The following is a 16353-nucleotide window of genomic DNA, read 5'->3' on the forward strand; positions in this document are numbered from 1 at the left end:
TTTCGTATAACTTGAGCATAAAATAAATTATTTCATCCGCATATGATCTTCTTTTTTAATAAGGGATGAGACAGTTCTCAACTAGCGGGTTTGTCAAACCTAACAGTACGCACTTTCTGCAACCAACAGCAAATCCTTAAATCCTCAGATGTGCTGTTAAAACCAAACTTCTATGTTTCATCACTAAAAACCACACTATGTCTGGCCACTGGCAAAAGATTTCCATGTTTCTCACAGTCAACAAAATACCCTCAACTATAGAAACTCTTCTCCTCTTCTGTATCACAGAGAAAGACACTTTTGCTTTTGTGAGTGCACCTGAAATGGCAAGAGACCTTCACTTCCAATGCGTGGTTCCTCTGTATTTCAATTTGATTGGGATTTTGGATGATTTGTGCTGTGCATCTCTGGGGAAATAAATGCTTTGATTAATGTAATCCTGAGCAGGGAGGTACCACAAACCGCACTCCTCAGGGAACGGTGCTGTTTGACAAACAAAAACACGCAGGGCACCACTTCAGTCCACACACAATGGATACATTTTAAATGGCAGAGAGCACATCACAGTGCTTGTGTGCAACTTTTTCATCAGATGAATATGTTGATGCATAATTGAGATGGAATATCAGATAATCCCATATAATCAAGTGTTTCATGAAAATGGACAGCAGGAGATAGATTATTGCTGTGACCTGCAGCAGCAATCAGTGCAGTGTCTGTTATAGGATGTCCAAGAGATATTGTTAGTCCACATGGGACAGTTAAGAGGGATCTGTCAGTTGCACACACACAGAGAGAGAGAGAGAGAGAGAGAGAGAGAGAGAGAGAGAGAGAGAATCCTTTTGAAAACTACATTGAATCATAAAAAAGAAGAAAACTAAGAGCAGGGTCAACATTGTTTCTTTGAGCATTAACAATCATTTGAATTAATGTCTTATGAATAAATTAATTCTGCGGAGCTGGGTTTTCGCATTATGATTTCAACAGGTATCAGTTTACGATATCAGTACCCTATGCTGCTCCTAATAAAAAAAAAAAGAATAAATCAATAATCAAGGACAATACCCCAATTACTCACCATTAGCGCTTTTACCATCCTGACTGAGCGCGACACCTGCTGGTGACAAAATACTCCCCCATACGTCACTGTCAAGCGTAAATGATCTCCCCAGCAGGGAACACGGGGACCTTGTTACATAAACAAATAAATAATAAACAGCCTACTTTTCAGATAAAAAACATTCAACTTCAAAAGTCGAAGGCTTGAACATTTGATATTGCTTTGACTCCTCAGAGTGAGTGAATCCCTTTCCTCATACTGGATATCACGTTTCTTATGGCCGCACGAGACGTTCTTTGAAAGCGAGCAGTATGAAATGCATAGCAGTAATTTAGACCAAAATCTGCTGGAAATTAATGAATAGACAGCCCCGTGGCGGTGGCCCTACTTTGCCATTCAATGTAAACAAATCCACGAGGTTCTCTCGGTTTTTGAGTCTGATCCAAATGAAATCTTCTGGGAAGGGGAGTGCGGAGTCCTCTCTTGGGTTTTCTACAAAACCTGATTCAGTGTTGTTATACATCAATACTGCATGAAATCTAAAATAAGCTTTTCTGTCAGAATAGCTTTTTAGAATGATTATTGGTGTAAAATGGAGCATTGGTTAACATGTTTTGCCTGTCTTTGTTATGATACCTAGGTTATTATTCTAGCAGTATAGTTCATAAACAAGGAGATCCCTTGACACCAAGTGTCACACCTCTCTTGTATACTGAAGCTGGGGTGACCGTATGTCAATCACTCTAAATTTTCTTTGGACTTTTTTATTTATACCACTGGGTGAATCCATATGTTGTAGGGGTCTGATGGTAACGTCTAAACAATTCCGCGTCAAATTTGAAAAGGAGTGTCGTGTTTGCCCTATCGTCAGTCGATCTTGGTAGTTAAATTAAAAGACGTTTCTTGCAAATCCCCAAAGGACTGCTCAGTTTGCATCCGTTTTGGTTGCCACTTTCTCCCCATGCCTTTCTTGCGTTGAGTTGCCTTGCACTCTGTGTTTCCGCTTGGAAGCATCGCACAGTCATCTCCTTAACTCTTGAGAGGCCGACGTTTCAGAAAAAAATAATAATAATTAATCGATATTAGCGATGGTTATTGCGTCGATATATTTATATTATCTTGCTTAGTTGAGTTTAAAAATTGCAACAGACTAGTTGAGAGAGAAACTATATTTTAGACCTAATTTTGTCAATAAGAGTGAAATGATTGTAAACATAAATGCAGCCAGTGCGATTTCAGTGCTTTTCAAAAGACCTAGCTATTTCGAAATTTCCATTAGAACACGATCTGTTGTATTTGTTAGACTTCACTGTTCATTACTCTTATCTAAGGCTTGAAAATAGAACTAGGCTATGTGTTGTTATTTTATTATGGCCCTGAGAAATAGCCGACTAACGGTAACACTGTCTTGTCAATGATTCGCCAAAATAATTCACTAAAACTATGGGACATTGTACTTAAATGGGGATTTATTGATACATTTCCACATTCTTTAGAGTTTTCAGTCATTTGTCTTGATTTATGTATTTAAATTCAAAAGCAACCAATTGGAATAGCCGGGAGGGGGGCCTAAGTGCCTGAAGCGAGTTCTCTAGACCTGTCAATCTTGCCCGTGCTATCCAATCAACGAGAGCCGTTCACCCGACTTCCTTTATTTGGGGAAAAGACGTGGACGATGTACGCAGCACAGGGTAAACACTCGCGTGTCCTCGAGCTCTGAGGGAGGGACGGAGCTAACTGTCAGAGAGAGAGAGAGAAAGAGAGGGAGGGAGAACAAGCGAATGAGAAAGAAGGCATGCAACACTGCTTTGCACTGTAATACTGGATTGTACTTCAACTGGAGCGGTTTGGCAGGTTTAAACACATCAAAACAGAACAAAGAGACAGACTTTACAGCACCATAAAAGAATCTGCAAAAGAAAAGAAATAAAGGGACGGCGCAAGTGAAATCGCTGCGGCTAAAAAACAAAAGAACTGAGGAAGAACCACGTTTAATATTTTTCCACTCGGTAACGGAACATACGTTTGGACTTATTATTTTAAGGGCATATTACAACTTCTTCAAGCGCCAGAAGTTTCTTGCGGGACAAAGTTTTGAAACTATTTTTAATCTCTCATTTTTTATTTGTTTTCAGACTATTTAAAAAGAAAATATAGATCGAAGGACTGTTTGACTTCCGAGGGGTTTTCAACGCTGACATAAAAGTGGAATTTATCGTTTCAATCATTCATGTTCGAAATATATGAATGCACAAATTATTCAAGAAACGGATTTCGTCCTCTCGCCTACAATATCTTTCTCTTTGCTTTTTTGTTGATGGTGTTTGCCAAAACACAAGTCAGACTTTTAACATTTGAATAATTCATGAGAAATAATTTGCCTGCATTCAAAAAGTTTCTGCAAAAGGGAGGGGGTGATCTGCAAACATATTCATAAGGTTAGCGGAATGGCCACAGCGGCTTCCAACCCTTATCTACCCAGCAGTAGTATATTATCGTCCGGCTCGATCGTGCACTCGGACTCCGGAGGTGGGATGCAGCAGGTCAGTGCTGCGGTAACCTCAGTGTCCGGTGGGTACAGAGGAGACCCAGCGGTTAAAATGGTACAAAGCGATTTCATGCAGAGCGCAATGGCAGCGAGCAACGGGGGACATATGCTGAGCCACGCTCACCAGTGGGTGACGTCCTTGCCTCACGCTGCAGCGGCGGCTGCAGCTGCCGCAGTGGCCGCTGCTGAAGTAGGATCGCATTGGTCGTCTAGTCCCGTTGGAATGACAGGCAGTCCGCAACAGCAGCAGGACGTGAAAAATAACTCGGGGAGAGACGATTTGCACTCTGGGACTGCGCTGCATCACAGACCCCCACACTTAGGTCCCCACCAGACTCACGCGGGTGCCTGGTGTAGCACAACCGCTGCCCACATCCCTTCTCTAACTGGGAGCCAACAGCAGCAGCAGTCCCTCATATACTCGCAGCCTGGAGGCTTCACGGTGAACGGCATGCTCAGTCCGCCGGGCAGCCAAAGCCTAGTACACCCGGGTCTGGTGCGTGGCGACACCCCAGAGCTCGATCACAGCAGCCACCACCACCACCATCACCACCAGCATCAACATCACCAGCAAACACACCACGGAGTGAACAGCCACGACCCGCACTCCGACGAGGACGCGCCGACGTCGGACGATTTAGAGCACTTTGCCAAGCAGTTCAAACAACGCCGGATCAAACTGGGCTTCACACAAGCGGACGTGGGCTTGGCGTTGGGCACTCTGTACGGGAACGTCTTCTCGCAGACCACAATCTGTCGCTTCGAAGCTCTCCAGCTCAGCTTTAAGAACATGTGCAAGCTGAAGCCGTTGCTCAATAAATGGCTGGAGGAAGCAGACTCTTCCACAGGCAGCCCCACCAGCATCGACAAGATAGCGGCTCAGGGCAGGAAGCGCAAGAAGCGCACCTCCATCGAAGTGAGCGTCAAAGGTGCGTTGGAGAGTCACTTCTTGAAATGTCCCAAGCCTTCGGCCCAAGAGATAACCTCTCTAGCGGAAAACTTGCAGCTGGAGAAGGAGGTGGTGAGAGTTTGGTTTTGCAATCGGAGACAGAAAGAGAAAAGGATGACGCCCCCAGGAGTGCCGCAGACGCCGGAGGATGTATATTCTCAGGTCGGCAATGTGAGTGCAGATACACCGCCCCCCTCCATGGACTGCAAACGAATGTTCAGTGAGACATAGAACAGCATACAAGACTAAAAATATTTTATATATATCTGATAAAACACAGACTATCATCAAGATAGCAAAACATTTTGATACTGTGATTGTGAGGGAATATTGAGACTGCAGATGTGTTATATATTTTTTTCTCACAAGAACAAATCACCCCTCTTCCTTCCCAACCCTAAACCGCCCGCTAATCTTCTTCCAGGCCCTTAAATGTCTTAACCTAAAAGGTTGTGTCTGCTCTTTCTTTCAGGGACATTTTTTAGTAGATTACTTAAAAGATGCAAGTTTAACTGGGCCGAGCGAACCGGGCGACCAGAGGGTGACAACTACAAGTTCGTTCCACCAGGTAATATTGGCGCATTAACTTCAACTGAAAAAATAACAGAAATTAGCAATGAGCAACAAAATCTTTTACCCCCATACCCTGTTACACCAATGTCTTGTTTGAGAGGCAAAAGACGCAGGCAATTGTGTATGTTGTTATGGGACATTAAACCTCAAACAAAGGGATGAAATTCAGCTGAAACAATGCGAAGAACAGTGGCATCCACGAAGCTTCCATCCAACTTGGCAGAGAAGACTGCATGGTTTGATATTATCCAAAAAATATGGAATGGATTTTTTCCCCTGGCCTTCCAATCCTCACAAAAACAACAAAAGACTGCTCTCAGTTTCTGATCTCCAAGATCACATCTTTTGAAATTGTTTTTTTTTTTTTTATGTAAAGAACTGAATCTTACGTGGATTTTTGAGGACAACTTTAAATCAAAGATGACTTTTGAAAAGACTGAATATTCCGCAGCTGCACCTCATTGAAAATCTTCAGTGCGAACATCCGTTGCCAAGTGGGCCAGAGCTGGTGCTGTGGATGTTTTCATGTGCTGCCATTTCCAAGCAGTATTCTTTGGTAGGTTTTAATAAACAAGACTATGTAAAGCCGGCAATATAGATTCATTAGATCAGATGCTGATCGGAATTATTTACTTAATATTTTTCATTAAAATGCTTTGTTTTAATATTTTATTCGGGATACATACGAACTATTCCAAACAGTTATTATTTATTTCCCCCAGGCTTGTGTAAAATGTTTTCCCCTGTTTTCGTTGTTGACCTTATTTGTTTTGTTTAATTTTGTATTCTCATTTTTAAAAGAGCACAAATCTACACGAGCTGACTTTGACAGTAGGTAATAAGGGTATATTTTGATGTGATGATTTGACTGTAATTTAATTTCAGTAGTGATTCCGTAAGAGATGATCGAGAACAATAAATTTGTTAGAATGAAACAAAATTGTGTGTTGTGCCTAAGATCGTAGCTGTTTCTAATTTTTATAGGATGCAATATTTGAGCAATATTTAGCCAAATGCATTTTAAAATGATAGCTGCTGAATATTAATAGCCTTATGTTATGACATGCAGAATAGAAAATAACACTCGAAAACCAAGCCTTTCTAATATTATGCCAGCAATATAGATATGTTTGATTATAATACAACCGTCATATAAATATTTCACACAATGCATTTTTATAAAATAAATAAAACAGATCAGTGTAACGTGGCAATCGTGTAGGCCTCGACAGAATTTTTTCGACAGAGTTTTGCATTTCTACAACTTTTAGAATTTCTATTAAGCTAACATTCTCCTCTTAGACAAACCAGCAAAGGTGTCACCTTAATGTAAGTGTCACCTTAGTGTAAATTACTTCAGTGTACAACCATTTTGTTAGCAGGGTGAAATGTGTCTCTGTGACAAGTAATAGAGATAGCAACGTTCAGTAAATCTCACGAGAGAAAGCACAGAAAAGTTGATCGCTTGTGGAGGTGGAGTGTTTACTGTGTCACGCACTTTTGTGTAGTGTAGGCTACCTGTTTTATAGCGTTCATGCCAACTGTCAAATCCATATGCCTTCTATCAACCCAATCACCATGTTTTTGGACTTAATTTTATTCAGAATTACACAGGTCTGCTTTTTGCAAACGCCTTCTCTATCTATCTTCTCTATCTATCTATCTATCTATCTATCTATCTATCTATCTATCTATCTATCTATCTATCTATCTATCTATCTATCTATCTATCTAAATATAATCTAAATATTGCTAAACAATCACTTTTTAAATCATGCACAGTCCCAGTACATAACCCTGAAAACTAAAACACGTGTTTACGGACATTTTACACATGCATGGCTTTTTATTGCATTTTTTTCGAGGTGTTTAGGAATAGCAAAATATTATAACATTTAGTCAATTTTTTTTCTCAACAAGTGAATTTCTCAATTTCTCTCTGAATTGCGCGCCTGCTTCATGCATCGTGTGATAACCTAAATATGGTATTGTTTTTATTATTTATTATGTTATTTTATATTTAGTCTCGCAAACATCTTATGCCAATTTTCTGTGTTGCTTGTAAAAATAAATCAGATTACTTAATTTCACAACGGATTGCCAATGCCCCCAATACTAACAAACAGGCCTGTATATAATATAATTTATGCTGTAAACTTTAATCGGTAAAAACATGTCATAAAATGAGTTAATGCTATATCCCTAACATTATGTAAGCCAAATACTGAGGATGAAATTATTCTGAGCTAGGCCTCATAAATAAAACGGACGAAGTGGTTTGTACACGTGCAAAAACGAGAGTGTGATCGCTTCAACTTTTTCTTAAGATGACTATTCAGCAAAACACGCAATTCCTTCTCTCCAAGATTTAAATTTCGCGGATGAATTCCCATACACTAGTTGCTTAGCAACTAAATTCAATCAATGTTATAGAAGTATGCATCCCTTCTCTTTGTCGCTAATAATAAGAGTGCCAGTCTGACATTCAGACTGATTTTGTGCGACCCGAGTTAATGCTGTCTTTGAGAAGTACGCTAAATTAATTCATAATTAAAATGTAGACATTTTGAGGGGGAAAATCAGCTAATGTGTATGATTGCTGCATGATCGCGTTGTTTGCCAGTATTATTTATTAAATAGATTTTAGGTGTCGAGGAAAATGTCTGGGGGGAAAAACACATTTTGGGTTCTGTCTTCAACATCATTTTTGATGTCCAATGACCCTATAGTTTTCTGTCGGGTATTAGCATGGCTTAAATACAGAAAATGGTATTTTAATTTTCGAATTTACTCAAATTTAGCTTTCTGTAGTTTGCAGGGAGGCCTGGAATATGTTAAGCATGCTCATGACAAACTGCACTAAACTCCATAGTGCTGTCACATGACTTTCGACCCACGTGCTCAGATGTATTCAGTGCTGATCAAATATAACAAAGAACTAGGCCTATATGATTTTACCTATATGAAGAAAAATTACCAGGTTATTTTCTTTTTCTTTCTTTCTTTCTTTCTTTCTTTCTTTCTTTCTTTCGTTTTATTTATTTATTTACTTGGGCTACATATTTATTTATTTTTGTAACTCAGGGTCCGGGCCGTTGTATAGCAGAAATTATTTGGTAAATTTTACGGATTATAAAAGCAGCTCAGATTATTATAAGCCTTTTAGTTTTGTAAGTATGAGGGTCTTTCATAAATAATCGAGCAGTTTTCGTGCACGTGCAGTCACATTTACACTTTTTCTACCCCCACGTTTTAGCCTAAATAACATTTATTTTATTTCATTTATGATTTCTTGCCAAACCTTCCTATTAAAAAAAACTACAATTGTGTCACTGTCAACAGAATGTTAACACTGAACCCGAAGTCCAAGTAACTCTAATATATGTGTATATTTGTAGCAGTAATAGGCTATATAACGTTACACCGGTACTTTTGGAAAGACGCTTCAACTTGACCAGTGACTGAAAAATCAGAATACAGCTATACGGTAGTGGCCTACCTCGACTACTACATGCTAATGTGTCACACTCCATAAACTTTTCCAGAACTCACATTGAAAACATAATTGTAGAAAATGTGCAATTTTAAAATAATAATGATATAAATATATAAATGAATAATAAATATATTTGATAATAATAATAATAGAGTGAATGCCATATCGCTGGGAATCCAGCTACTATCGTAAAATAATGTTTGATATAGGCCTACTTTAATTTTCTAAATACTATTCATAAATGTACGCTAATTTGGGGTCATAATTACTTGTCAATAGATCTTTAACGAGTAATTTTAAACAGGATATCAGACTGGTAGGCACCCACTAAGATATATATGTGCTATAAATGCAATTTACAATGTGTAAACAGAATTCCACTTTGAACATCTCATATAATATCAGAATAACCAATTAGATATTTTGTACAGAATGAACAACGTGGTCTCTTAACTGAACAAACGAACACAAACACTTGTTTTGATCAGTGTCAAAAAAGGTAGGCTAATGTTAATGTAATCGATGAGTTCTATTGTCATTATGTTGGTAATAAGCGGTAATGGCTGTAACTTTCAAATATCTGTATTGCTATGATCCAAAATCACTACATTTTGGTACTCTTGGCAGAATCCTTGGTTTTTATATTCGTCATTTGTCACAGTGTATTTAAAAATAAGGTTGTCAAATTATAAAAGTATTATTTCCCTGTGAAATGTTTACTCCTTGTATAGACTTATTACTATTACTTTTACTATTTATTCAGTTTCTTTTTTTTAAGTATTTACTTCTCAAAATAGTCGACCACTTAACACGAGGAATAGTTAGTTACGCGCAAGTGGTGTTTTATACATTTATGAATTCTGCATAGTAATGAAATTCTTATTGTTGTCATTTATATATATATATGTATGTATATATATATATATATATATATATGTAGGCCTATCCATTTTGCATACTCATTACACATATTGTGTGAACATATTAAAACATGAAAAAATAACGACAATAATAATAGTTATAATAATATAATAACAATAAATAATAATGTCAGCTTGGTTATTAACAAGTAACAACAGTATCATCTTTTCTGTATTTACTTAAAATATATTCGAGTTAAAACGCATAAACATTTTAAATCAAAAATAGGTTTCAGAGCACACAGTCTCAGTCACTGTACATGCTGTAATGCTGTACTTAGACTAACTTCAGCTGCCGCAGCGTGTCATAAGTAAGGGCCCTCAGAACTCCATGGAAGTCCCCAGTTGTGTTGTCTGGAGGACCAGCCACTCCCCAGTCACTCTCACCCTCTGGAGGCACACTCTAAACGTCGTTCATGTTCAGCGGGCGCAGGTGCTACTCCCCTCTGCAAACCAGAGATTGCATTTCCATCACATGCCTCCTGAATTCATGTGAAACAATAACCAGACACATTTGCGCTTTGCTCAAGCCACACTAGACCACGTATGTGGTGTCTTTATTGTTAAGTTGCAGCATTTACCTATACCAAACATATAGGCTATATTTACACTTCATTAGCCTATTTGCTATTGGCTTTTTTTATGTAGGCTATTAGATCGGTGTAATATTATTAAGAAGTAGTATTTTCCGCCTTCCTGTATAGTAACGATTTGCATTACTGCATGGCGTCTCATTGAGATCCAGCCTCTTTAGACAGAGAATTGTGCAGACTGCTGTCACTTGGGTCCCTGGTGGTGTCTAATGAGTTCTTATGTGCTGACTACCGTAAATTAATGTATATTTTAATACCCCAAAAACAAATACGCAAATAAATAAGTAGCCTTTATTCATAACTAACACGGCAACATTAAAAAAATTGTAAGGACCATTCGGACCACTGGAGAAACTGATCGCTCCGGATCATATGCCCATGCGGTATGCAGCGCGCGCTGGGCCCTCCGTGCCCCCCGTCTCTCTTGAGCGCGAGAATAGAGCTTAATGAAATATGTATGCAGAGTGACGTGACGTGTGGGGTTTCCTTTCTATAGAATGAGAAGTTCAAGTCTCTGTGCTTTGAGGGACAAGACGAGGAGACGGACAGGTGAGGAAAAGGGCCACTGAACTAGGGTTGAGACTATTTCATGTATTTAAAATAACCTTCAATCAGTTCATAAACTGTTTGGTGGCATATAAAAGGATAAACCTAAAAAGGTTTTTAATAGATGCAGTAAGAATGTAGGCCTATAGTAAGATAACATAAAGAGTCTTTATTATAACCTGTTTGTTTGTTTGTTTGCTCGCTTGTTTGTTTACTTTAATTCCCAGGCCTTTTTACGATGTTATGAAGCTAATCTACATTTATAAAAAAAAGTAGCTAGTTTGTTGCTTTGCAAACTCTAATATAGGCTACTGACATTTAATTTAATTAGCCATTGGCCAGAAAGAGTTATTCTATTGTTCTGTAAATTTAGTTTATACTCGACAGTAAATTAATCGTACAATGAATTGTGGACTCAAATGACCTTTTATTAAATAAAATATTTTATTCAAATGTAATAAAAAATAGGCTAGTATTGTTGTTGTTAGTAGTAATATAGTTGTAGTAGCAGCAATTAGAAAATAATATGTGCCATGTTAACTGATTTTACAAAACACAAGGCGTTTTTGTTGTCCGTCCCGTGATTTATGCATGCTTATATATATATATATATATATATATATAAGCATGCAATGTAGATAATGGAAACATTTAGATATTAGGCCTAATGCTGCCATTTGCTGTTGTTGTTTTGTTTTGTTTTTTGTTTTTCAAAAGATTTTCAAGTTCTTGAGAGTGACACTTTATGTCAAGAGGCCTACTTTCGACTGTACATTTTACTCGTCCACCTGGTAACCTATCGAAAATCCAACTGATCATGGCTGGTTTACCGAAGCATTAGAACGTTATTAGCACTTAATCTGTACGGTACGTTTCCAAAATTACAGTTATTTGAGTAGTTATAGTAAAAAAACTTTCATACGTTTAATGCCTCTTTCTTGCTTTCATAGTTTATCGGAGAGAAAGGACACAAAACAATGCATTCAAGTTAATGCATTTCTATTTTTGCAAAGCCTCTGCGCATTAGAATGAATGAATGAATGAATGAATTAATTAATTAATTAATGAAGTGCCAGTGAAATCGCCTTGCAGCGTGCATGCCACCTGACATTTTTATAGGCCTATAACTTTAGACAAGTGTACTTTGAAGAACAACTTAACTAACTGCAATAGAGGGATTATATATTCTTAATAATAATATTAATTTCACAAGAAACACCTGCAACATTTTGTAGAAGTACATAAATATTTAAGTACATTCATAGTACTGACTATGGGCCTATATAAACGTTAGCAAATGACATTTGAGCAATATGTTGATTAAACTAAACACATTAAACATTGTCCATGTTTGGCTTTTTTTGTTTTGTTTTTGTTTTTTTAAATAATTTTTAAAGAAACATCATCAGGAAACTGTCTACTATATCACCTCGACAGAAGATGATTTTTTTTCTATTGTTGGATGCAGAGATTATTTCAAATGAACTACATGCTCATATGAAACTGAAACAATGTAAATTGTATTGTATATGTATCCTATATACAAAGTTGATCTATTAAACTATATTTCACAAAGCCCATAAAACATCTGTGAGATATAAAAACATAAAATTATGATAAGGTACATTTTGGTCAGAAATCTTTGTTGGATTTTGGGAATGTTATTTATAATGTATTTTTTTATTATCTACCTATAAATGTTTAATACACACAAATAATGTAACTAATATTCACCTTGAAATGGGTGAGCATTTTTCAACAAGCAAATCAGACTCATCATAATACAACATCATTTTGTATGACCATGTGACTGACAAGATTTTTATTACGTTCTCCATTCAATCAATGTAATTATGGCCAGTTATTAGTATTTATTATTTGATTGCAAAATGTGAAAAAATTGCTTCCTTTTTAACAAGTTTTGCAAGAAGCCTTCATCCAAGCCATAAGATTTGTTCTATCCAAAATACAGAAAGTAATTTACTAATATTAACAGTATGAGGCCTTAAGGAAAATGTTGTTAGTTTATTGCAGTTTTCAGTGGTAAAGTGCTTCTCAATAACACCATGTAACTTTGTATTTGTTCCCAAGTCTCCAGTTTTGAGGATCTCTGTCTTTTGCAGCTCCCTCCCAGACTGAGGCTAATTGGAGTTCCATTAATCACTCAAATCCATGGCTTCCACATGCGATCTGATCACAAATGTTAAGTTGCCACGCTCTTGTTTGAGAGGAATAAATTTAGCCTGGATCAGGATGGATTGTGGTGGAGATGTAGGGGGGATCGATGGTCCTCAGGGGTCTGGTGACATCTCCATCCACACGCCTGCCTCTGTGTCATGGCGGTCCGCCAACCGAGGTCAGCTATCACAGCAGGCCATTCACTTCAGCAGCAGTTACCAAGGTGACAGCATGTCAAAGCTTTGGCTGCTTGGAGCGGGCTTGTAGGGAGCTGATGCACCACCTCTTTGATGGATTTGTCAATAGTGCTTAGATCAGGAGGGGCAGCAGCCTGCATGACACCCACTGTCCCAAAACGCACGCATGCAAGCGGCATCCCTGCTGTGGCAGAAGGGCTGTTAGGTTCAATGTCTCATTAACCAGGTAGGGATTTATAGCATAGAGCATCTGAGCCGTCTTTAGGTCAGAGGGTTGCAGTGTAACCATTTATAGGTTTCAGGGTTTAATAGATTACTAATAATTGGACCCACATTTCCTAGGTTAGGTATTACTGCCTAAAGCCAATAAATAGATCACTGTGAATGGATGCCACAGCTCTTTTGCTTAAACAGAGATCAGTAATGCACCACTGGAAAATCTTTTCCAGATAAGAAGAGTAAGTGTGAGAGAGTGGGTGAAAATTTGTTTGCATGCATGTGCAGCAGGTTCATTGGGTTTTCTACAATAAAACAGAAGATACTATAATTGACTTCAATCTCAAGACAAAACAAGTCAATCTCAAGTCTTGTTGTGAAAGAAAGTTGTCGGTAGCCTAAATGGCTTCTGTAACTCTTTTGAGAAAGGGAGATGAGGATAATCTCCCTTTCTCAAAATACAGTACAAGGTGTTAATGTTTGTCTATAAAGCATTACACGATCAGGCTCCTGAGTATATAAAGGACATGTTAATTTCTTACCAGTCTCAACAACATCTGCGCTCCTCTCAGAATATGCTCCTAACCGTCCCACGGTCTCGGTTGAGGCGTAGTGGAGACCGCGCTTTTTCTGTTGCGGCTCCTACTCTCTGGAATGTGTTACCATTTTTGATCAAATCCTCGGCTAGCATGGACATTTTTAAAAAGGACTTGAAGACCTACTTATTTTATCAAGCTTTCGGCGTTTAATTAGGTCGGAGAATTGTGAGGGATTGGCTGCATGTTTTTCTTGATGTTATGTGTTGTTGTTATTTTATGATTGAATGTATTTTAGTATTATTTTTACTCATGGACAGCACTTCGGTCCATTTTAATGGTTTTGAAAGGGCTTTATAAATAAAAATTTAGTTGAGTTGAGTTGAGTAAAAGGCTCAAAGGTGCTCTACAGCAGCCCTCGTTAGGACAACTCCAGGTGTGGGAGAGTTAACACCTGGTCACTCATTCACCAACCCCAGATGGCAGAGATTCAACTAATCCACTCACCGTTGGGCAGGCGGACAGTGTAAACTCACTCACCGTGGTTTTGATTCGAGAGTGATTAACCTTGAACATTAAAAGTGACCTGACAGAAATGCATGAAGAAAAAGATGAAGAGAAGAAATGTAGAAAACTTGGTTAGGCATCTGAAGTGCACTCGCAAGTGTTGTATGTGCAGATTCTCAAGTCATTAAAGGCTTTACTCCCAGAAATAATAGTAATTAATTGGTGTAATACACAAAGGACATAATTATCTTTTTTTTCTGTACTGGCACATATTTAATTATCCGTAATTGTTCCCTGAGCCTCGTTCAAAAGGGGTGTAGGCTAGACAATCATAATGCATTATGCTCTAATCCTATATTTGGTTTTGTAAAGAGAATATCACTATATCAAAGAATATAATAACGCAACTACTTCACAAAGTATGAACAAAAACATCTCGGAACTCATTCTCAGGTCAGGTTAACATCATCAGTAGATTGTCTTACGTGAAGAGCATTATATTTGTTAATAACTGCCAGATTTATCCCTTTTCTCTCACAGACCAAAGAACAAAACTACTGATTAACATGAATTCTTGTGAAGTGTGGCGATATCTGAGAGTGTTGGGAGCTAAATTTGCCCCCTGTGTAGAGGGCTGAGGGCAGCCGCGCGGCTCCTTGAACACGAGATGGAGTTTAATAAGTAAACAGAACAGCGAGAGGACAGAGGCTCTGATCATGGGCCCGTTCGCCAACCCCGGCCCCCTGCAAGCCAGGCGAACTGATTAGCTCTGCCGATTGTACCTAGTAATTGCAGTGCCATGACCCCCTCCAGGCAAATATTAGATTTTAGTGGTTTAACCTTTGCAGTCTACAGTGGGTTTAAATTGCCTGCGCAGATGTTGGGGAGCCCAGCAGTAGCCAGAGAGCCGGTGTCCTCTCATCAGAGGGAGATGTCTCAAGACTCCCGGTCCTTATTATCCCAGTCTCATTTAGAGCAACTCTTTATGTCTGATTGGTAGCGACTTTTCACCAATATCACTGCTGGAATCAACTTTGTTGTTTAAAGTGTTTATAATTGTGTGCACAAATGTTGCTGTGCACTAGCAATTAAAAGATAGAGTGCAAACATTATCCCTGATTGTATGAACAAATCCCCAAAACGAATATGTTGGATCAAAGAAGTATATTATGCTGGGAATGTAGTTAAAGCTGGCAGGACGAAGGGGTGCCCCTTGCAGGGCACGTCCATTAGCAGGAAATGTTCATGAGATGAAGCGGTAGGAAGTTTTTCTAAGGTCTGTCTCAGCTACTCCAGAGGGTCGTATTACTCCCGTCCTGTCTGGGGTCTTGAACCTCTTCCTCCCAAGCGACGGGCAGCTGCATCCCACAGCCTCTTTCTCCACACTGCGTAGTAATGGCTTCCTTCCTGTACTCGCCACCGGGACCCCACCTCAGACGCTTACCTAGGGGAAAAAAAGACAGACGCAAGATGAAGGAGGGGGGAAAAGACACTGGCACACTCTTTTCCTCCATGGGAAGCAGGGAAGGAACCCTTCAACTTGTCTCAGGCTGGAAACCCAATACAGCCATTCCACTGGTGTGTGTGTGTGTGTTTGGGGGGCTGGGGGGCTGAATAGGCCTACAAAGTGGTTCCATCTGAGAGTGAAAGAGACTCACATGGGATATGGCTTACACACATAACACAAAGCTGACAGATCCCTGTTCTGATCTGTCATTACTGTCTGTGTAACAAATGCAGTGTCTGTGAACCGAGGTGTTCAACATGAGATGAATGAGATAGAAATACGCTGAGAAAAACGTGCAAGTTCTGGCTGTAGCCCCATGACCACATAAGCCTGCAAAGGAGGCATTAGCAGAGCTGGCAGAAGCAAAGCACTTCACTGATCTAAATCGCCCCATTCTTCCTTATCAGCAGTGTGTGGGGAGCAATACTCAGGTAGCCCCCCACAGGCCCATTGCTAAAAGCCCTAATATCTGTGGACGTCCGTGGCCACGGCCCAATCTGCTGCGGCGGTCGATTTGTTTCACGCAC

The 16353-nt window shown here is 39.0% G+C and overlaps 1 protein-coding gene across 1 annotated transcript; it reads left to right on the forward strand.

The window, feature by feature from the left end:
* Window positions 1–2895: 2895 nt before the first annotated feature.
* Window positions 2896–6012, forward strand: LOC107596308 (POU domain, class 3, transcription factor 3-B-like). Its single transcript, XM_016287002.1, has 2 exons — window positions 2896–4728; window positions 5030–6012. The coding sequence occupies exons 1-2, from the start codon at window positions 3508–3510 to the stop codon at window positions 5141–5143; spliced, it is 1335 nt and encodes a 444-aa protein (XP_016142488.1). The 5' UTR covers window positions 2896–3507; the 3' UTR covers window positions 5144–6012.
* Window positions 6013–16353: the final 10341 nt, after the last annotated feature.

The sequence above is a fragment of the Sinocyclocheilus grahami genome, unplaced genomic scaffold (assembly GCF_001515645.1).
Source record: "Sinocyclocheilus grahami isolate Dianchi unplaced genomic scaffold, SAMN03320097.WGS_v1.1 scaffold217.1, whole genome shotgun sequence".
Taxonomy (NCBI): domain Eukaryota; kingdom Metazoa; phylum Chordata; class Actinopteri; order Cypriniformes; family Cyprinidae; genus Sinocyclocheilus; species Sinocyclocheilus grahami.

Excerpts from the sequence above, each read along its gene's own strand:
- LOC107596308 (XM_016287002.1), top strand. The coding sequence starts at position 3,508 with ATGGCCACAGCGGCTTCCAACCCTTATCTACCCAGCAGTAGTATATTA. Across the intron at positions 4,729-5,029 it reads TATATTCTCAGGTCGGCAAT|GGACATTTTTTAGTAGATTA; the intron begins GTGAGTGCAGAT and ends TCTTTCTTTCAG.